The sequence below is a fragment of the Cydia pomonella genome, unplaced genomic scaffold, assembly GCF_033807575.1.
Source record: "Cydia pomonella isolate Wapato2018A unplaced genomic scaffold, ilCydPomo1 PGA_scaffold_58, whole genome shotgun sequence".
NCBI classification, from domain to species: Eukaryota; Metazoa; Arthropoda; class Insecta; order Lepidoptera; family Tortricidae; genus Cydia; species Cydia pomonella.
In genome coordinates, this window is record NW_026907891.1 from 84954 (window position 1) to 108734 (window position 23781).

General features: G+C 39.2%; 1 protein-coding gene across 1 annotated transcript; it reads left to right on the top strand.

The window, feature by feature from the left end:
* The first annotated feature begins 1756 nt into the window (after positions 1-1756).
* LOC133534118 (uncharacterized) lies at positions 1757-5297 on the top strand. The gene is made up of 3 exons (XM_061873207.1): positions 1757-2834; positions 4378-4501; positions 5090-5297. Exons 1-3 carry the CDS (start codon positions 1757-1759, stop codon positions 5295-5297), a joined length of 1410 nt encoding a protein of 469 aa, XP_061729191.1.
* Positions 5298-23781: the final 18484 nt, after the last annotated feature.

The window sequence follows — 23781 nt, forward strand, 5'->3', positions numbered from 1 at the left end:
CAAGTTAGTATTGCCATTTCCGCCATCTTTGCTTCGCAAAATGGTCCCAAACCCTACAGACGGCAATGCTGAAGCCGACATATCGTGTATTACACAAGACATATTCGAGCGTGATTTAATTCTCGACGAATTAAAAAGAACATTACAGTTCGCAGCGACAAATATAGATCAATTTCGTTCAAGAACTACAGATTTAACAGTGCATCAGCGAAAGTTTACAAAGATTCAAACTAAAATCGAAAAAGCGTTAATTAAATCGAAAAACTTCAATAAAGAAGCCAATATTAAGATTCGTAACGATTTTAATGACTTGTATTACGCGATAGTTACGCATTTACATAACCTAAAGGAGGTAGACGTGGAAAAACGTCGCGCGAGCCGCGCTTTTACCCCCAACGACACTTTGATAAGTGATCGTCGAAATTTACCTAAACTATCACTTCCAGAATATCACGGCGAACCGACTGGTTGGCCTGCCTTTTTTGATTTATTTCAATCGCTAGTACATAATAACAATGCCTACTCGGATGCGGAAAAGTTTAGGTACTTGCTCCTTTCAGTCAAAAACGAACCACATAATTTAATTAAATCAATCCCCATAACGGAAAGTAATTATTCAATTGCGCTCGATATTCTAAAATCTCGTTATGACAATAAACGTATTATTGCAACACAGCATCTGGACAGGCTGTTTAACCTTGAATCGTGTTCCGAACGGTCAGCTGCTACCATGCGAAATTTACTTAATGTTTATCATGAAAACATTAAGGCGCTTGAAGTCATGGAGTTTCCGGTTAAAGAATGGGATTTCGTTCTGTTAAATTTATTATTACGTAAAATTCCCGTAAATACGCGAAAAGAATATGAACGTTGCTTAACCAACCCGGGCGAAATACCTAAAGTACAAAGCTTAATTATGTTTTTAGAACGCGAACTTTCGGCTGAACAGATGATTTCAGTTTCAAATCCACAGTCCTCTAAAAACTGTTCATCATTGGGCATCAAAAGCAAGATAAACATAAATTCTGCTCAATCGCACAAACGAGTTTTGTTGGCAAGTGCGGCGCCAACCCAAAGTCGACCTTATGACGAGGCGAATAAGGTTCGATCTTGCTTGAAGTGTAAAGGACTTCACTCAATTAATAAATGTGTTGATTTTTTAGACTTATCAGCGAAAGAGAGATTTGCATTTGTTCAAACAAATAACATGTGTTACAATTGTTTATGCCCCGGGCACGACTTAAGGAATTGTAAATCGAGTTTTAAGTGCCGTAAATGCAATAAAAGGCACCATACGTTAATTCATTTAGAATCATACATTCCGCGATCGGTTATAAGCGAAGCTGCGGAATCTGCTGCTGTCTCGCTCGCTCTTACAGAACAGCCCGGCACTAGCACTAGTACGACTCATAACCCGTCTGCAGTTCACGGCGTGAACGAACAAAGTGTAGGTAGTTTAGGAAAACGACCTAACACGGTTTTACTCTCAACAGCGTTGGTTGACCTTCATTACGAAGGGAATAAGATTGCTACAATTCGCTGTATGTTAGACGGGGGTTCTCAGGCGACTCTTATAACGGAAGCGTGTATGCAACGGCTTCATTTACCGCGACAACACGTAAGGGAGCCGTTAGTAGGTGTAGGCGACATACAGCTCGAGCCTAGAGGTACATTCGTGTGCTCAATTTCGCCTAAGGGCAAACAAAGTCCAAAGATTCCGTTAGAGGCTACTATTTTAGCGAAGTTAACCCGTCCAATGCCTAGTGTACTACTAGCACCTCTCGCTGAATGGCCTCATTTGCAGGGACTCGCTCTGGCCGACCCTGAATTTCATAAACCTCAGCCCGTTGATATGATACTCGGCGAGGACATCCTTATGGATATTATTCGCGATGGCATTGTCAGGGGCAAACCTGGCACGCCCACCGCAATTAACAGTGTATTTGGTTATTTGCTAGGAGGTAAAGTAAATTTTACTCCTAATTTTTCGACTCCACGCCATACTTGTTTTACGTCGTTCGACAACGACAATCTGCAGAAGTTTTGGGAGCTGGAGTCAGTACCAGAGATGCGGAGTTACACTCCCGAAGAAAAGCTATGCGAATCCTTTTTTCAAAAGACGCATACGCGCGATGAAACAGGGCGATACGTGGTCGCTCTGCCATTCAAGCCCGATGCACCGCCGCTCGGTGAGTCTCGGCAAATTGCCCTAGCACGATTTCATAAATTAGAATATCGTCTAGAACGTAACCCCCAGTTGAAGGCGGATTATCATGCTTGCCTCCAGGAGTACGTGGATCTCAACCACATGGAGCTCGCGGACGATGAACCCCCTGCTGGTGCGAGTTACTACCTACCCCACCATTGTGTGTCAAAAATTTCCGAAACCACACGCACACGCGTAGTGTACGACGCTGGTTGTCGCACAACGAGTGGTCACTCGTTGAATGACGCCTTGTTAACGGGTCCTAAGTTACATTTAGACATTGTTGACGTTCTTCTAAAATTCCGAGTGCATAACATTGCATTTTGTTCCGACATCAAACAGATGTATCGCAATATTCTGGTGCGTGAAATTGATAGGGACTTTCAGCGCATCCTTTGGCGCCAATCGCCCGAGGAGCCTTTACGCGATTATAGACTTCGTACCGTTACATTCGGTGTAAGCAGTTCCCCTTATCTCGCCTTACGCACGATCAAACAGTTGGCGTACGACGAGGCTAAGCATTTCCCGCTCGCCTCACCAGTCCTACTAAATGACGTTTTCGTCGACGACGTGGTAACCGGTGCTGATACCACAGCTGAGGCCCTCGCTCTGCAGCAGGAGCTGATAGGTATTTGTGCCACGGCCGGGTTCGAATTACGTAAATGGCAAAGTAACTCGCCAGCGATTCTCGCTACTATGCGACCGCCAGATTTTCACGGTGAGCGGCGCGAAAATGTTCATTTTGCCGAAATGGAAAATGACAAAGGGGTCAAAGTCCTTGGACTTCAATGGAATCCGGGACCCGACTCATTTAGCTTCAAGGTACAAAGTACTTCTAAAGCCTGTACAAAGCGGGCAATTCTCTCGGAAATTGCAAAAATTTACGACCCACTCGGGTTATTATCTCCGGTGACATTGTTTGCCAAACATTTAATTCAATTGCTATGGTTAGCAAAAGTTCCTTGGGACTCGGAACCACCTATCGATATAGTTAACTCATGGACGAGTTTTGTTAACGAGCTACCGCTCTTATTGCAAATTTCATTTCCTCGTCATATTTTTAATACTGACGACTTCGATTCAATCGAAATTCACGGATTTGCAGATGCAAGTCAAATTGCGTATGCCGCATGTGTTTATATACGTCTTACGGACAATACCGGTAGGGTTCAAACTTATTTAGTCATAGCTCGAACCCGCGTAGCTCCACTTCGGCTTTGCCTCACTATCCCGAAGATGGAATTAATGGGATGTGTGATTCTGTCAAAATTGATAGAACGAGTAATGCATATTTACGGTGATCGTATTCGCCCCAATCAAGTATACGCGTGGTCAGATAGTTCCGTCGCCCTCGCGTGGCTTAAGTCACCCCCACACGAATGGAAAACGTTTGTTTCTAATCGCACCAGTGAGATTTTGTCCCGTGTCCCGGCGAGCTGTTGGCGTCACGTCCCGTCAGCCGACAACAGCGCTGATCCGGCGTCCCGCGGTTTGCTGCCCGCCGCACTCGTGCAAAGTGACTTATGGCTCCATGGTCCTATATGGCTTCAACAAGGCCACGACTCCTGGCCTATACAAAAACCGGTAGTCAATACAACGGAGGAAAAACGTAATAAAACTGAATCATCCAATGTTAATTGTGCATGTGTTTCCACATTGCCTGCCTCCCTGGACGAGGATACCCTTATTACGCGATTTTCATCGCTAGGTAAATTAGTTCGCGTCACGGCATTAATATTTCGTTTCTATAATATATGTAGAAAACATAAACAAACGTTCCCTGAATACATCACCGTACCAGAGTACCAGTTTGCATTAAAGCGACTTATATTGATTACGCAACAAAAAATGTTCGAAGACGATATTAAAAATATTTCGTCAAATAAATCCCCTTCCTTACGTTTGCGGCGTCTCGCGCCTATTCTAGATAGTGAGGGATTATTACGAGTCGGCGGACGTATTCACAAATCATTTTTACCTTATGAGTCCAAATATCAATTGATTTTACCTAAACGACATCATCTTACAAATCTTATTATTGACGATGCTCATAAAAATGAATTGCATGCCGGTCCGCAGTGCGTCCAAACCTCGCTTTTACAGCGATATTGGATTATTTCAGGTCGCGATATTGTGCGTCTACGCGTACATCGTTGTATCCCATGTTTCAGGGCTCGGCCGAGTCACGGCCAACCTCGCATGGGTATGCTACCCGCGGTTCGCTTACGCCCCGCGCGCGTATTTAGTAAAACTGCATGCGATTTTTGCGGACCATTCTACGTTCGCGCTAATAAAGTTCGTAATGCAAAAATAATAAAATGTTATGTTGCCGTTTTCGTATGTATGAGCGTTAAGGCTGTACATCTCGAGTTAGTTTCAGAACTTTCCACAGAAGGTTTTTTAGCCGCGTTGCGTCGTTTCACGTCCCGCCGAGGATATTGTACAGATATATATACCGATTGCGGACGTAACTTTGTTGGTTGTAATAATTACCTTAAAGAATTATATGCGTTCTTGCGTAACGATTCCGTCATGAGCGCTCTCAATCAACAAACCTTAAAACAAGGATTAACTTGGCATTTTCAGCCACCGTATGCTAGCCATTTCGGTGGGCTATTCGAAGCGGCTGTTAAGAGTTTTAAAACCCATTTACACCGCGTAATAGGTACACAGACGCAAACATATGATTCTATGCATACGCTGACCTGTCAAATTGAAGCGGTACTTAACAGTCGTCCGCTCTGCGTGCTAAGTTCAGACTCTTCTGACCCCTTGCCCCTTACGCCAGCTCACTTTTTAATCGGAGAGCCCTTAACGGCCCTACCTGACGTTTCTTTGATCGATGAAAACCCTAGTCGTCTTACGCGTTGGCGTTGGGTACAGCAGGCTATACAGCATTTCTGGCGTCGATGGAGTCGTGAGTATCTCCATCAACTGCAACAGAGTACAAAGTGGCTTCAAGATCGCGGTCCCGCCATCCGTGAAGGCACTGTTGTTGTGGTATGCGAAGACCACTTGCCACCGTTACAGTGGAGGCTCGCGCGCATTCATGCTGTCCATCCGGGCACTGATCAAGTTATTCGTGTCGTAACCTTAAAGAGTGGGAATACATTGTTCAAGCGACCCGTAGTTAAGGTCTGTCCCTTACCTTTAGAATAATTCCTACAATCGTTACGACTCTTAATGTTAGCATTTAAGTTAGGCATAAGTTTCATATGTTGTTAAACTTTCGCACATTCCTTTAAAAGTCACTACGTGCTTTTAAGGTGAGCGGCATGTTCCGTAGAGGAACAGATTAGTATTAATTAATTTCTATATATATTTGAATAGGTATTTTTTGTACGTACAAAGCAACACAATTAAGAAAGAATACATTTCTCGTGTTATGTGGCGGCATCTTTTGAGATGACAACTAACAAGATCTCAAAGCCCTGTCACGCCACCTAGTGAAGTAAAAGACACAACTTCGCCTGCGATTTACGCTAGTGCACGCCGTCGTTGCACTCCGTTAAAATAAATCAAAATTTCGAGTTCCTCGCTGCAGAGTTAAGTGCAAACCAGACAAGAAAGTGACTTTCTACCCAGTGCGTCTATGGAATGTATGTAGCTGTCGAAAGAGCACAGGATTATCCAAATTAGCCAAAATCATCACGTGGCCATCACCAACAGGAGCTGCTGGATCACGTAAGTTGTAAATGCTCAAATCCGCCGCTACATATTTCAATTTACAATTGTTACTGTTTTGATTATAGCAGATTACTGCTGTATATGTCACTGGAGTGCGTTGTAGCAGATACAATCGTGGGACATCAGAAACCGTACACTATACACACTTGTTTTTATTATGTCAACACATACGATTCACTTTATAACACTCGCTCTTCTGATCACACATATATTATTCTTATAAACACCATTTTTAGAAATACGAGTAAAATTGCATCAGTGTTTAAGGTTATACAGCCGCGTTGTTTATTGCCGCATGAATTAACTTATAAGACAACATTAAACTATACCAGTAATCGGCAATAAAACTAAATACCTCAAATTAGGTCTTTATAATGCGGGTTCACTGGCAACTGGTCATGATGATTTTTTAATTGCTATGAATAAATTTAACGCCGATATTGTCGCGATCAATGAATCGTGGATCAGACAGGGCCAGGAAAAACGCGCACCGCTCGTCCCCGGATATAAATTCATTAACGCCCCGCGACCGACTGGAATGCGCGGAGGCCGTGGTGGCGGGGTGGGCTTCTACATAAGAACTAGCGTGCGCGCGCGCCGCTCTACCCACCCTGTTGCTAATATTGCACAATTGTGGTTATCGGTCTCACTTAACTGTTGTTGAGGGTGTCAGTGATAATAAAAGTATTGCCAACATGTTTAGAAGATTTTTTCAAGTCGAATCACCTTTGGCATCAACACAGTCGCAAGGGGTGGTAGATACTGGCTCTCATGGCCAGAAGATAACTACCAAGTTTACGGCTAATGAAGTGAAGAAAGCCATTAAGTGTATGACAAGGGGTAAGTCTCCAGGTCATGAAGGCCTCAGTGTTGAGCACCTCCAGCATGCTGGACCGCATCTACCAAGGGTATTGGCTATGCTGTACTCATTTTGTATAGGACACGCTTTCCTGCCAGATGACATGATGAGGACTGTGGTGGTGCCAATAGTGAAGAACAAAACCGGTGACATTAGCGACAAAAACAACTATAGGCCCATTTCGCTTGCGACCATATTAGGCAAAGTGTTTGACAGTGTGCTTGATTCTCATATTGACAAATATCTAAGAATACACGACAATCAATTTGGCTTTAGATCGGGTGTATCGACCGAAAGTGCAATTTTGAGTCTTAAGCATACTGTCAAATATTACACTGACCGACAGACAAATGTATACGCATGCTACCTTGACCTATCGAAGGCGTTCGATATGGTTAATTATGACATCCTCTGGCAAAAACTGAATGACATTAACATGCCACCAGACTTAAATAAAGTTCTGAAGTACTGGTATCAAAACCAATCGAATGTCGTTAGATGGGCGGGAGCATTGTCGGATGCATACAGGTTGAAGTGCGGAGTAAGGCAGGGAGGATTGAGTTCGCCTAAGCTCTTCAACCTGTATGTAGATGCACTGATAGAGGAGCTCAGCAGCACCCGCATCGGGTGCCATATTGATGGAGTATGCGTAAATAATATTAGCTACGCCGACGATATGGTGCTGCTGAGTGCCTCTCCCTGTGGGCTCACTAAACTGATAGGTGTCTGTGAGCGGTACGCTAATAGTCACGGTTTAAAGTATAACGTTAGAAAGAGCGAATGTATGGTCTTTAGGGTTAGAAACAAATGCCCATGCGATGTCCCACCTATAAAATTAAACGGGGAGGTACTCACTGTAGTGTCACAATTTAAATATCTCGGACATATTGTGACTTCTGACCTTAAAGACGATACAGACATTGAACGCGAACGAAGAGCATTGTCTATTAGAGCTAATATGATCGCCCGTAGGTTCGCTAAATGCTCTAATCAGGTCAAGGTCACTCTTTTCAGGGCGTACTGTACTTCCCTATATACTAGCCGCCTATGGGCGGACTACACAGTAAGACGGTACAATTCTCTTCGTGTACAGTTCAATAACGCTTTCAGGGTGCTGATGGGGCTGCCGCGATACTGTAGTGCATCAGGGATGTTTGCCGAGGCGCGGGTGGACTGTTTCCACGCGACTATGCGCAAGCGTTGGACATCCCTGGTGCGCCGGATCCGCGCCAGTACCAACAGCATTCTGAGAATGATATCTGAACGGGTAGATTGTGTATATCTCAACCGCTGTTGTAGTTTGCACCTGAACCGGGATGTGAAATATCTACACTGACATCCTGACAACTGTATAGAATAGCGAAATTGTATGAAGTGACATTTTATCAAATTTGACATCTGTATTAATTAATAGCTATGTTGAATTGTATTTGTATTTATTTTTATTTGATCGAATTTTGTTTTTATTGTATTTTGTTTGATTTAGTTTCACTTCTTTTCAATTTCAATTAATTTATTTATTCGTAATCATCATTAATTTATTGACATTCCCATTATTGTGTATAGTACTAATCATACATTTTAAGATATACATTTTTTACTAACAATAATTGATCTCAGTTGGTCTCTCAATAAATGAAATTAATTAATTAATTAACTGTCGAAGTTACATAATAGGTACGGCGTATCGTCCTAACTGGATTAATGTAGATACATTTTTGGATGCCCTGACAGAATCCATAACATTTTTTTCCAAACACGACTATGTTGTTTTGCTTGGGGACTTTAATATCAATATGCTCGAAACTACAAACAGTAATGCAACAAAATTAGCTTGTTTTCTTAACTACATGAGCTTAACACAAGTGGTGAATGTACCTACTCACTTTTCTATTGGCAATGAGACACTCCTTGATGTTGTTTGTACCAACGCACCTGTTACCGATGTATGCGTTTCTAACATAACAGGATCTCTTGGTCATGCCATGATAATAATTACTTTGCCAACAAAACGACCCAAAACAATGCCAAAGACGTTTACCTATAGACCCATCAGGGATATTAACATGGCGGAATTTAATAGGGATCTGTATGCTATTAATTGGGAGTCAGTATTAACGTTTAATTCTGTGGAACATATGGTTGAGGCTTTTAATGTCCTACTGTTAACGTTATATGACTCACATGCACCTTTCAAATCTGTCACAGTTAGGCAAAGCCATTCGTTGCCTTGGATCACGGATACTATTAAAATTATGATAGGAAAGCGTAACGAGGCTTATTCAGCATACAGGAAGTCTAAAACCGAATTTCACAAACGATATTATATCGAATTAAAGAAACTGGTAAAACAAAGTATATTTAATGAAAAAAAAAAGTTATTACAATCACCACATCAATTCAAAATACAAAGATCCAAAATCACTCTGGAAAAATATTAAAAATCATGTTTATACAGATAATAATCGTGACCGACTCCCTGATCACTTCAATAATCCAAATGTAATTAATGATAGTTTTTTGAATGTGCCTGGTAGTGATGAGGTTTCTTTAACCACCATGTTGGAATTTGAACAAAACCGCTTCTGTAATTCTGTGTTCGATTTGAAACCTGTCGAAGAGGGTCAAGTGGGAAAATATATACTGTCCGTTACTACAAATGCAGTTGGGGTGGACGGAATTAGTAGAGACATGGTGCTTCTTACCCTTCCTCGTACTTTGTCAATATTAACAGCCATAATCAATCGCTCTATTTTAACCGGTGAGGTGCCTTCTTTGTGGAAGTCTGCCATAGTTACGCCTCTGCCAAAGGTAGATAACCCTAGTGAGCCTAAAGATCTTCGGCCTATAAGTATTTTACCTTTTCTGTCAAAAATATTAGAAAAAGCTGTTTATGAGCAGCTGTGTAAGTATGTAGAAAACAACAATATCCTGCCTAGGGAATGCAAACCGGTTTTTTCGGTTTCGGTTAAAACCGGTTTTTTGACGGTAACCCAAAACCGGGTTTTTAGAATTTGAAAAAACCGGTTTCGGTTTTATTCGTTTTTTTTTATTTAACTAAGTTGCATGTTTTATTCATTATAAGGGTGTAAATCGGTCCTAAACCGGTTAAATCGACATCAAATCAAATAATGTGGTGTTGTGTTAGTTTGATCAACAAACCAAAAAAATAATTTTATATAATTGGTTTGTTCCTATTCCTAGTTACAAATAACATTAAGTCATTTGACAATTCCCATACAATACAATAAAATAGTCAGATATTCTGTCTTTAATTTCGTGATAAAATCGTGTATATACGAGGGCTGCTATTTATATATCCGGAAACCGGGATTACAATCTTCTTAAATAGTATATTTGACCTCCATGGTAAAATTTGAACTTGTTTAAGTACTGGCCGGTATATTTTTTCTTTCTTTTTAACGCTAGTGTTTTGTTTTTGACGGGTTTTAAATGTCATCTCGCTGCAAGAATGGAACTCACTCGTGAAAATATTCGTGCTATGATTTATTATGATTTTCGGCGTGGTTTAACGCAACAACAGTGCATAGATCAACTAACTTCAACTTTTGGTGATGAAGCTCCATCTAAAACAACTGTGTATCACTGGTTTAGTGAGTTCAATCGTGGACGTAGTATGCTTACGGACGAAGTTAAGGCAGGTCGCCCGAAATCGGTCGTTGTACCACAAAATATTGAGGCTGTGCGAAAATTATAATGGACGACCGACATGTTACGTACCGCGAGATAGAGTCGACTCTGGTTATTTCTATGACTAGCATTAATAGCATATTACATGATCATTTAGCTGTGAAAAAAAAATTGTTCGCGTTGGATACCGCACAACTTAACTAAGGAGCAAAAAGATGCTCGCGTTGAATGGTGCAATAAAATGTTTAAAAAATATAACCGTGGTGACTCAAAGGCCGTTTATAACATCTATACAGGTGACGAATCCTGGATCTGCATGCGATCCCGAAACGAAGCAACAATCAACGGTATGGGTGTTTCAAAATGAGCCGAACCCTACGAAATTTACTCGTGCAAAAAGTACATTGAAACAAATGGTGGCCTGTTTCTTCGGTATTAATGGCCATGTAGCTACAGTGCCACTAGAAAACCGTAAAACGGTTAATTCAGATTGGTACACGACCATTTGCTTACCGGAAGTATTTGAACAAATTCGTAAAACTAACCAGCGACGAAGAATCATTCTTCATCATGACAATGCCAGCTGTCATACGTCACGCGAAACAACTCTATTTTTGGAAGGTCAAAATGTGGAATGAACGGGTCATCCGCCGTACAGCCCTGACTTAGCACCCAATGTTTTTTATTTATTTCCCAATATAAAAAATAAATTACGCGGTCAACGATTTTCGACCGCTGAAGATGCTGTCGACGCATTCAAACAACACGTTTATGAAGGTACCTCAGGCGGAGTGGTAGAAGTGCTTCAAAAATTGGTTCACACGAATGCAAAAGTGCATAGATCATCAAGGGGAATACTTTGAAAAACAATAAAACCATTTTCAGCCGTGTACGTTTGTTTTTTTGTTTCCGGATATATAAGTAGCAACCCTCGTACTATACTAGCATTCGTTTTTTACACGTGAATCAATATTTTCTTTATTCCATGACGATGAATTTAAGAATTGTTGATTCTAAAAACCGAAACCGGTTTTAACCGGTTTCGGTTTTTTTTGTGGTAAAACCGAAGAAAAAACCGGTTTTGAAAAACCTCCGGTTTTTGCATTCCCTATCCTGCCTCAATTACAGTCAGGATTTCGTAGGGGTATGGGGACAGTAACTGCCCTTATTGACGTTGTTGACAATATTATTTATGGCCAAGACTCAAGCAAGGGTACTTGCTTAGTGTTGTTGGATTTTTCTCGTGCTTTTGACTGTATAAATATAGACTTGCTTCTATCTAAATTGATTTATTATGGTGTATACTTACGGTCACTCTCGTGGTTTAGGAGTTATCTTGCTGGTCGTATGCAGTCAGTTAAAATAGCTAAAAACGATGGCACTTTATTGGTGTCTGACTCTAGACCCCTAAATCGCGGAGTCCCACAAGGCTCCATTCTGGGTCCTTTACTCTTATTATTTATAGCGCGGACATTGTTAACGTTATTAAACATTGTCAATATCACTTGTATGCGGATGATGTTCAGATGTACTACTCGGCCCGTCCTAGTGACTTTGCCGAGTCAATCAATAAAATTAATGAAGATCTTGAAAGTATTTCCGCTTGGGCTGAACAAAACAGTCTGTTACTAAACCCTACTAAATCAAAGTTTATGATTATGGGAAGTAAAACTCAAATTTTCTTAGACGGTAGCCCTCAACTAAATATTAGAGGCTCATTGATAGAGCGATTAGAAGAGGCTAGAAATCTTGGTATAATAATGGACAACCAGTTAAGGTTTGAAAAACACGTAGCAGAGTTAGCCAAATCTTGTTTTTTTAGACTGAAAATTTTGTATCAAGTAAGAAACCTTCTAAACGAAAAAGTTCGCTTGACCTTATGCGAATCGCTCATACTGTCAAAGGTGAACTACGGCGATGTGGTGTACGGGCCTCGTCTGCAACAAAAAAACTCGTCGACTAATACAGCGAGTTCAAAATGCGTGTCATCGATATTGCTACACAATTCCTCCAAGGAGCCATATCACGCCGTTTTTGAACAAGTCTTCGACTTTGAATATGGTATCACGCAGACATTTACACCTTGCCTGTCTTCTCTTCGGTGTTATAAATTGCAAGTCACCCATGTATCTTCACTCGAAAATTAATATTTCTTCTTTTCATACATCCTCATAGGGACAATTGCTTTTACCGGTTGTTTCCGTTATCTTGCGACCAAATGCTGGAATGATATACCCCCGCCTTTGAGAGAGCTGAAATCCAAAAAATCATTTAAACATAGTTTTAAAAAGATTCTCCTCGATAAACAAACCGCTGGTATTCCATACGGCTTTTTGGTCGCAGATTTCAGAATCTAACATGGTGGAGATGGCAGTCACGAGAACTAGGGGGCCTACACACTGTTCACATCCTTGCCGACTTATTTATTATCAAATACGACTTATATATTATAAACATGTAACACACACATACCCTCATTTTATACATCTGCTGTGACCTGGGTTCCGGCAGAAAACCAGTGCTTTACTCGAAAGAGTGAAGAGTATCACTGAGCCGTGACCCTTTTGTCCTGCTGCAACGCACACAGTATGTAGGTAGGTACTTTTATTTTATTTTATTGTTTATTAATTATGCCTATTTTGTTTTCTCAATTTTCTTTTGTACTATTTTTATTTTGTTCCTGTAATAATTTGTGTTCTTTATGATGATTTAAACTTTATATTGTGTGTTCTTGCAGCTGCCAAATAAATGATTTATCTATCTATCTATCTATCTTCTTTTTGTTTTAACAGAATTTTTAAAACCTCTTGTGAACCACGCACTATTTTTAGGTTTTACTTTGTTAACTGGGAAACATAATTTATAAAATAGTATAATCGTATCATAAAATCTATTGAATGCCACTGTCACATCACCTTCAGCGTACACGTCTGACCATGACAAACTACTAAGGCATTCGTTGAATTTTGCAATATTATCCAAACTGTAGTCTCTTTTATAGTGATACAAATTCAAGCGCGGTTTTTGTATATTATGGACACTGAACGTTAGGGACTGGGCAGTTTCATGATCCGACAAGCCTAAATCAAGGACTTCACCTGGAGCCTCCGAAATGTTTGATAATATTTGATCCAAGCATGAGTCTTTACGAGTGGGGCGTAGTATATGTAATACAAAATTATTGTTGTGAGCAATTCTCTTAAGTTCGGTTGAATTCTCTGTGGTCTTTAGTAGGTCTATGTTAAAGTCCCCAGCAATAATTATTTTATACTTTAATTTATGTTTTAACTTACTCATCAGAATTTCCAATTTATGTAGAAAAGATGATAAGGAAGCAGTTGGTGTTTTGTAAATACAAATCACTATAGACTTTATTGACGGTATTTCTATGCCACAGACTTCAAATACGTAGTTTTCAGAAAACTCTTTTACAAGTGACAGCTCTCGCGATTGAATATGACTCGCGCAAAGTATGCAAACGCCACCCCTCTTTTGGTGTGACCTAGAGTAAGACGCTGCCAGCCGGTAGCCAGGCAGGCGCAAATTCCCTTCATTACCCTGTCGAATGAATGTTTCAGTGAGGCATAACACGTCAAACTTCTTATTATTTTCATCCAGTTCATCTAGTGTCAATTCTAGTAATTCTATTTTGCTCATAAAGCCTGCTATATTTTGGTGAAGAATTGAAAATAAACTAACTTTGAGGGACGAAAAAGTGAGTTGTTTTTTTGTTGTGGTGTATTAGCTCGCTCACAGGTTTTCGGAAAGTGATCAGTAATGTATTTTTGTGTTAATCTTGTACTTTTTTGTTGTGTTAGTTGTGGTGTACTAGCTCGTTTACAGCTTTTTGGGAAGTAATCACTAATATACCTTTGTGTTAACCTTGTCCCGTTGCTGTCGCTAACATTATGCGACGAGTATTTAAAATAATAAGGAATAGTACCTTTGTTGCACCGCTCCTCCGCACGTGATGCATGAGCCTGTGTATTCGGGTTACAGTTCCTAGTTTGCTTTAAATTGTTGTAACTCAAATATTTATTCGAATAATCCCGAAAGTCAATGAGAAAGTTAATTTTTGAACATAATTTATACTTAAAGTTTATATTATAGGTTAGGTCTGAGACGTCCAAAAACGTACAGTTTTGAAAATGTTTGCAAAGCGATTTCACTGTGTTATTCAGTGTGCATTCATTTAAATGTATACTCTTTTTCACACCGGTAACAATAATAAAGGCTTTAGGGCGCATTTTTATGAACCCGCTGAGCTCTGCAAGTAATGCTAATGGGTTACAATCACATTCACCTATATTTATAATTATAACATCATTACAGTTAGCACTTAAAGTTTCTGGTGATTTCAATATCTCTTCACAATGCGCGTCAGGTTTAATAGTGGACGTTACCTCGTATTTTTGGTACGGTGTGTTCTGCCTTGACTTCAATAGTGTGATCGCAAGTCCTTTGCTTTGTCCTCCACCAAGGATATATATTTTACCAGGCAAGTTTTCGCAGCTTTCCGTTATTTTTTGCCCGTTATCAGCGCTAGATGTAGTAGTGGGAGGTATAATTGGTGGACTTTGTGATGCTTGAAGAGACTTTTCTACTACAAGTTCTATTTTTTCACAGTTGAAACTCGTTTGCGAAGATTGCTGTTTGCTCTCACTACTTGTGGTTTTTGATGGTTTTGTGACTTTAGAGGTAGATTTACAGATTTCCTTCAACTGTTGGATTTGCCGGTTGCATTCGGAGAGCTGTTGATTTAGTTTATCGTTTTCAACTAAAAGTTTAGTACTATAACTATCGGCAAATTCAAGTTTTTCTTGCAGTTGCACAATTTTTACCTTTAACTCTTCAACTTCATTTTTAGGGTTCCGTAGCCAAATGGCAAAAAACGGAACCCTTATAGATTCGTCATGTCCGTCTGTCTGTCCGATTCTGTCACAGCCACTTTTTTCCGAAACTATAAAAGCTATACTGTTCAAACTTGGTAAGTAGATGTATTCTATGAACCGCATTATGATGTTTACACAAAAATACAAAAAAAACAATAAATTTTGGGGGTTCCCCATACTTAGAACTGAAACTCAAAAAATCTTTTTTCATCAAACCCATACGTGCGGGGTATCTATGGATAGGTCTTTAAAAATGATATTGAGGTTTCTAATATCATTTTTTTCTAAACTGAATAGTTTGCGCGAGAGACACTTCCAAAGTGGTAAAAAGTGTGCCCCCCCCCCCCTTAACTTCTAAAATAACAGAATGAAAAATCAAAAAAAAATATATGATATACATTCCCATGGAAACTTCCACCGAAAATTGGTTTGAACGAGATCTAGTAAGTAGTTTTTTTAATACGTCATAAAAATTTAAAAAAAAAATTTTTTTCATCAAACCCATACGTATGGGGTATCTAGGGACAGGTCTTCAAAAATGATATTTAGGTTTCTAATATCATTTTTTTCTAAATTGAATAGTTTGCGCGAGAGACACTTCCAAAGTGAAAAAATGTGTGTCCCCCCCCCCCCCCCCTGTAACTTCTAAAATAACAGAATGAAAAATCTAAAAAAAATCTATGATATACATTACCATGCAAACTTCCACCGAAAATTGGTTTGAACCAGATCTAGTAATTAGTTTTTTTTAATACGCCATAAATGGTACGGAACCCTTCATGGGCGAGTCCGACTCGCACTTGGCCGCTTTTATAATTAATGGTCAAATCTGGGCAACTTCTTTTGAGCGTGTCATTTCGAAGTATGGAGCTATTGAATTCTTCGTCGGTCAAAGAATCAAATGAATTATGCACAGGTACATTGTATTTTCTTACCGTAACGTTGTCTACAGAGTAGTTGAGCTGTTGGGGCTCGATCGAGCTCTGATGTAGGGGTGCAGGAGATGTTTCTTTTGGCTTTACTTCTAGTTTTTTATGTCTTGTTTTGAAGATATAGGTTTGGTGACCTTTTTTTTCGTAATGATAGGTGTACTTGCTTTCTTTGGTTGGTCTTTCTGTTTACGACATTTAGAACAACTCCATGATGCTCTGCGTTCCTTATCCATCAAGTCGTAAAGTTTTTCTGAGTGTGTACAATTAAGGTCATAAGATCGTCCACACAGCGAACATGTCAGAAAATCTTTATCTAGAATGATCTTCTTACAATGAGCGCATGCTAGTTTTGGTGCCATTTTCAATTAAATATGTCTTCTTAATCAATATGATTAACGCTATGACATGCAGCAAGCAATGTACCTCGAAGCAGCAGTGTAAAGCGTCCAGTCGCAATGATGTAACCGGCCTGCGCACGATGACTCACGCACCGCTGCCGCTGGCGCGCTGCGAGTTGTCGTAGGTCAGTTCCTCGACGGTTGCTTTATAATTTTTAAAATGATTTTCGCTATAGCGTCCAAACCACTTAGAGTTTATTTATAAATTAAACACCGTTTTAAAGGTCACTTTCACAGCTACAGAACGGTGTATAGCACAGTACGTAACAAACACTTTAAACATTTTTTAAACGAATAAAACGACAGGAGAAAGATTTAACACTGTTGTTCGCGCAGTAGCGACCACAGATCCTCCCTTCGCAATAATTCGCCTTCCATACATTTACTCTGAATGGTAAATTCGATTCGACGCACCGCGGCTTTTCGTCAATATACGTAGTTTACATATCGTGATAATTATTTACGTATTGATATTTATAGATTTGTTGCACCCAAAATCTCCTGCAACTTGTTTGTTTTAGTTTTTTGTTATGGATTGCTTTGAAAAGCAAAATAAAACATAAACGAGCCACGGCAGTGAATATGTACAGCACCATTATGAACAATTGACTGAGGGACGCCATGTTGCCGAGCAAATTGGCTCTGCTGAGGCAAAAGTTTCACGAGCACGCGGCCGCGCAAGGATATTTTCTCGCGAGGCTGCTCGCGTGAGAGTCAGAATGGCGGGTGTACCAAAACAAAAATATTTTTTTATTTATTAATACTACGTCGGTGGCAAACAAGCATACGGCCCGCCTGATGGTAAGCAGTCTCCGTAGCCCATGTACGCCTGCAACTCCAGAGGAGTTACATGCGCGTTGCCGACCCTAAACCCGCCCCCCCTCGATGAGCTCTGGCAACCTTACTCACCAGCAGGAACACAACACTATGAGTATAAAAGCATATCATCAAAAAACAGTATACCCGCCATTCTGACTGTCAGAATGGCGGGTGTACTGTTTTTTGATGCTAACTTTAAGTACCGTGAGATACAATTTTTTTTAAAGGAGGTACTAAATGTAGTGTTATCTATGCCTAGACATAGTGACAGCTGTGGCGCTGTCTCGAGCACGCGGATGTGGGTAGGCAGTCTGATGACAGTTAATATATAAATAATAAATACGGACGGACGTCTGCCGAACATTGGTGTGGTATCGAGCCAGTGAATGTAATATATTGTGGTTAGTGAGTACTACAAGTGGCGACGAGGGTAAAGGTTAGTGCAAAATCAATCATGAAAACCAAATCATTATATATATATATATATATATGTTTATATATATATATATATATATATATATATATATATAAAAAGAAAAGATAATCTGGGAGCAATAGGTAGTTAAGTACAAAAGCTTTTAAATCCTTAAAAAAGAGATAATTTACTACAAACTAGCGTGCCTAGGGAATGCAATAACCGGGCGTTTTTCATTACCGGTAATTTACCGACGCGAGGTCCCACTAACCGGTTAACCGGTAAATTACCGGTTATACGTTTATGAAATAAAAAACATTGATTTTGCATTATTATTGATTGTGTCCTTATTTTCGTCAGTAACCTTTAAAAGTAATCAACAGCACGTTATAGAAACATCGACAAAACAAAATAATGAAAATAAACTATAAACATTAAACAAGATATATTTACTAATCATATTAAATAAAAAATCAAACATGTATCATTTCAAAGCGAAATGATCTTGTACATTAAATAAGCAACATTAAACTTTTTTAATTCTTTAAAAATCGCAGTAATCAAAGGGTAACAAAAAAGTGACAGTCGTCATTTAAATGTCACACACGTTTGCATTTACACATCTATCAATATAATATTGTTATTAAAGTAACTAAAACCGTAATCAACATTCATTAAAATCTAGTAAATATAAGAAAAAAGAATATTTAACAGCAAGATTAGTTTCATATCATTTTAACACTAGTTATTTTAAAATTGCACTTTAAGAGGCCGTTATCGATTTTAGTCTCAAAAATGTCAAATTGATAGATTAAGCGCATGAAATTGTACACCTTTTGTTAACTATTAAAAATAACAAGTACTGGTTTCTATTAGCACGTCTTGTTATCTTTCATTATATATTTTTTTTAAACAGACTCACTTAATTAGTAATGATTTTTTTTCTGATGGACGTTTAGGTAAACGCGCGAAAAGCAGTGATTTTGTCGATCTTATTTGTAAATTTCGTTAAGTTTGGACTGCTAAAAATGGTAATTTTGTATTACACATATCCTGTACTTCAACTTTAATAAACTACATTTTTGTTACTATAAATTTGAAGTAGTGTAAATGAAAGTTAGACGAAATCAATTTTCTCCAGAAATTACTTCAAAACAAGTGAGCATTTCTCTGAAAATTGACTTAATTTCAACGTAATTTTGATACTTAAACAATCTACAACATTTGCTGAAACTGTTCTTATACATCATTTTGTATAATTTACTACCATAATTTATATGAATTTTTAAAAACTATCCCTTCTCGTCACCTATTACCGGGGACGCACGCTTGCGACCTCATTATTAAAAGGCAAGATGAAAAAACGTGCTAATAGAAACCAATACTTGTTATTTAGATATTACGTAACAAAAGGTGTCCAATTACAACGACTAAATCTTTCAATTTAAATTTTTTGCTCTAAAATCGTTACCGGGCTCTTAAGATAGGAGTTGGAATCAGGAACATGTCATCATCAGATCATTCTGTTAATTATATATAAAATATAGAACGTTGCTTAGACATTCGTGAACGATATCTTGAACATAAGTAACCAGCGGTAGAAAATGTTCTTTCGCATTCCACACTTGTCTGACACTACAGACTAAAACAAAGGACACTGAACATAGTAAGGCGGATCGGGTAGGTGTGGCGAGAAGGGAAAGGGCGAGGGATTAGCGACCACTCATTTGTCACAAAACATTGCTTCCTAGTTCCTACTCCGACGAGATCATAAGATGCAGAAAAGTAAGTATTTTAAGTGTCTCTTCGTAATCGTAAACCGTAGTAATTGTTTTTTTTATAAGTACGAAGACATAGATGGGCTAATTCAACAGGTTGTTACATTTTTATTTGCCTATACAACGTTCGGTAAATTCCCGGTTACGGCTGGAAATTACCGGTATTTTACCGACTGTAATATTGGTCAAATTACCGGGTAACCGGTTAACCGGTTAACCGGTTAGCATTCCCTAAGCGTGCCACGCAGATTAGGTTATTGAACTATAACATAAACAACCGCGGGAGCGTAGATACTTAAAGTTATGTTTATAAACCATTGTTGTTGCCGTGTAATAGATTTTTGGGTTAAAAACTATTATCAATCATTCATTGTTGGGACTAAGATTCTATCTATATAGAGAGATCTATTTAGGTATTTATATCTAGAATAAGAATGATGAATGTTGTAAAAATTTGATAAACAAAGGTTGTTAATAATTGTCGGATTTTTACAAAATACAATAAAATCACGTAAAAACAAACTTAAGTAATGAACAAAATAAAAAAAAATCTGATACTTACCTATACATAGATATAAAGAGGCCTACGCCCCGTGTCGACTGTCACCTGGCCCAAATGTGCGAAGTGAACATGGTGGACACACATGGACAAATTTATTTATTGCAAGGCGTAGGTACCTAGGTTATGCAGTGAAATTCAAGAATCTAGTAAATGAAAAATAATATAATAATTGTAGCAAACATACTAAGAATGAGAATTTAATGACGAGAATTAATGTAGGTACTAAAAAATGTATCGATCATTTCGCGTATGTGTGAAGTCTGGAAAGAACGTGAGTCGTGTGTAGGTACGTAATTGGTACTTATCTAGGGGTTTTAAGTACTAAGTGAGGCGTATGAATAGAGAATTGAGGATCGAATGTTTTACTTACACTGGGTCATTGTTACGTGCTATATAAATAAATAAAATAAAAAATAAATATTAATGGACATTATTACACAAATTGACTAAGTCCCACAGTAAGCTCAATAAGGCTTGTGTTGAGGGTACTTAAACAACGAATAATTTATTTATTTATTTGTGTTGGCTATGTCATATCTGGCCATAAAGCAATAATCGAACGAGCGAGCGAAGTGAGGCGATGTTCTTACATTCAAATTGGAGCACACGGCTGGCTGGGGAGTGGGGACGCGTTCCGGCATTTTGTTGATTTTTAGATAGATAAATAAAATATTGCAACATCAACAAGGTTAAATTACAATTATTTTGGACACATTTAAGTCTCAGCTATGTGCTGGAAGCCCCGCCTGTACGGCGTGGTTTCAGCACTGGTTTTCAGCTTGCTTTGAGTTGAGGCGCTGACACAAGGCGGTTGCTAAGTACACACTTATTACTTTGTTTATTTACAGAATTAATGTTACTTAATTTAAATATAATAAAAAGCGGTAATTTAATTACAAATAACTGGCCAAGAGCATGTCGGGCCACGCTCAGTGTAGGGTTCCGTAGTTACTCTTCCATCACAATAAGCTAAACTGGAGCTTAAAGTATAGTAAATTGTTAACCAAGGGATGAAACGGTACCTTTCACCCGAGTTAAACAAATAGGCAAATTTGCATATTCAGTACCTAATTAAAGTAAGTCTTTTTACTATGAAGGGAAAACTTTTTGCGATAACTCAAAAACAGCTAAACTGATCATGTCCGCTATAGTTTTAATTTAATGTATTTCTTAAGCTCTACTTCCACGATTTTTTTCATATTTTTTGGACCTATGGTTCAAAAGTTAGAGTGGGGGGCACATTTTTTTTTTTCTTTCGGAGCGATTATCTCCGAATATATTCACTTTATCAAAAAATGTTTCTTGAAAACCCCTATTAATTTTGAAAGACCTTTCCAACGATACCCCACACTCTAGGGTTGAAGCGAAAAAAAAAATTCACCCCCACTTTACGTGTAAGGGAGGTACCCTAAAAAAAATTAAATTTTTAGATTTTATTGTACGACTTTGTCGGGTTTATTGATGTATATATCCATGCCAAATTTCAGCTTTCTAGCACTAACGACCACGGAGCAAAGCCTCGGACAGACAGACAGACAGACAGACAGACGGACATGGCGAAACTATAAGGGTTCCTAGTTGACTACGGAACCCTAAAAAAGAGAGAATAATAAGTATCTAGTAAAATTATTTCGATAGGTACACTGAATATGGAGTATTAAAGTCAATTTGTCTTTTAAGCAACACGGTTTTCAACTTTTCAATTCATCTTTAAACGATGTTTGGAACATGTTAAGATGAAGAGGTGAGGGAAGCTTGTTCCATATTTCCGCTGCACTGACTTTAAATCCGCCTCTACATCCCTTGGTTTTGTGTCTAGGTATGGCTGCCTTGTTTAATATTTTGCTACGTGTATTAAAATGGTGTTGATCTTTTGCCCATGCAATTTTCTCAAACAAATATTCAGGCCTTTTTGAGTGTACAACTTTGTGCACGAAGCCATGTGCAATTCACGTCGTAAGTTCATTTTTAGAATTCCCTTCTCGTTAAGGTAGGGCGTGACGTGATGTGCGCCCTACGAGGAACATTAAAACAAAACCTCGCGCATGCGTTTTCCACCCGCTTTTTAACTGAGCTATCAGAGGATAGTTTGTTACGCAATAAATTTAGTGTATTGTTCTAATTGTAATGGAAATGGAATTGGATCAACGTGTTCTTCTTCCTCGCGTTGTCCCGGCATTTTGCCACGGCTCATGGGAGCCTGGGGTCCGCTTGACAACTAATCCCATGATTTGGCGTAGGCACTAGTTTTTACGAAAGCGACTGCCATCTGACCTTCCAACCCAGAGGGGTAAACTAGGCCTTGTTGGGATTAGTCCGGTTTCCTCACGATGTTTTCCTTCACCGAAAAGCGACTGGTAAATATCAAATGATATTTCGTACGTAAGTTGCGAAAAACTCATTGGTACGAGCCAGGGTTTGAACCCGCGACCTCTGGATTGCAAGTCGCACGCTCTTACCGCTTCTTATTTATTATATTATGAGCAGGCTCGATCAAGAAGGGGTTAGGAGCTTAGGAGTTACCAGGTATGTCCTGGTAACTCCTCGAAGGGCAAGTAGCTATTGGTGAAGGGTCTTGCAATTCTGGTAATCATGTTTGTAAGAAAGTATAGTAGAGTATGGTATCAATGTTCAGTTTACTCATGTATTATTTATGACTTATGTAGCAAGAGAAAGACGAAATAAAATAAATTTAAAATAACATAATTATTAGTTATTTTACATGAAAGATTACGGCTTAGCACAGATAGGTACAGGATATTTTAATTTCTATGGTGACTTTAATCTATCAATTAAGCGCTCCTCAGACTTTGCAATAAATCACACGCGGTTTGGAAACGATACCTATCGTTTGCGAGCGAAATACTAGTTATATTGAACGACACACACATGCGCTGTTGCATGCGGGTTACAGTTTAAATTTTCAATTTCCTATAAGTAATGCATAATTATAGCGTGTTACTATGATTTCATGGGTCGAAATAATATATCGTATTTATTCTTTCTATGCCAGTAGCTGTAGCCCTAACGCCTGCACGCCCGCTGACTCGCCACCAGGAGATAATAAACAGGTCTCAATTTAAGGTCTCGGACGTAAAACGGAACACATAATATGAGAATTTTACCTTCCAATAAAATTCTTATTATGTTTCCTGAATACGTCCCAGATCTGAGTAATGTTTTCCTGGTAGCCTTTTTATTCTGACGGTACTTCTCCTCAACAATGACATGGCGCGTGGCGGCGAGTCGTGGCGCGTTGGCAGCTCTGTTTGCAGGGAGGGGATGCGGAAACTACGTCATGGCGTGGAGCGGAGCGACTACATAGACGCTAGCGGCATCTATCGGACGACGGCGGCGTTACGCTCTCGCGCGATGTCGCTGTTTTGCGGCTGTATGGGCCTACATTGAATGTGAACCATGCGTGATTGTTTTGCGGCTGTATGGGCCTACATTAAATGTGAACCATGCGTGATTGTTTTGCGGCTGTATGGGCCTACATTGAATGTGAACCATGCGTGATTGTTTTACGGCTGTATGGGCCTACATTGAATGTGAACCATGTGTGATTGTTTTGCGGCTGTA

Excerpts from the sequence above, each read along its gene's own strand:
- LOC133534118 (XM_061873207.1), top strand. The coding sequence starts at position 1,757 with ATGCCTAGTGTACTACTAGCACCTCTCGCTGAATGGCCTCATTTGCAG. Across the intron at positions 2,835-4,377 it reads TCTGCAGCAGGAGCTGATAG|GGCTCGGCCGAGTCACGGCC; the intron begins GTATTTGTGCCA and ends CCCATGTTTCAG. Across the intron at positions 4,502-5,089 it reads TCTACGTTCGCGCTAATAAA|CAGGCTATACAGCATTTCTG; the intron begins GTTCGTAATGCA and ends CGTTGGGTACAG.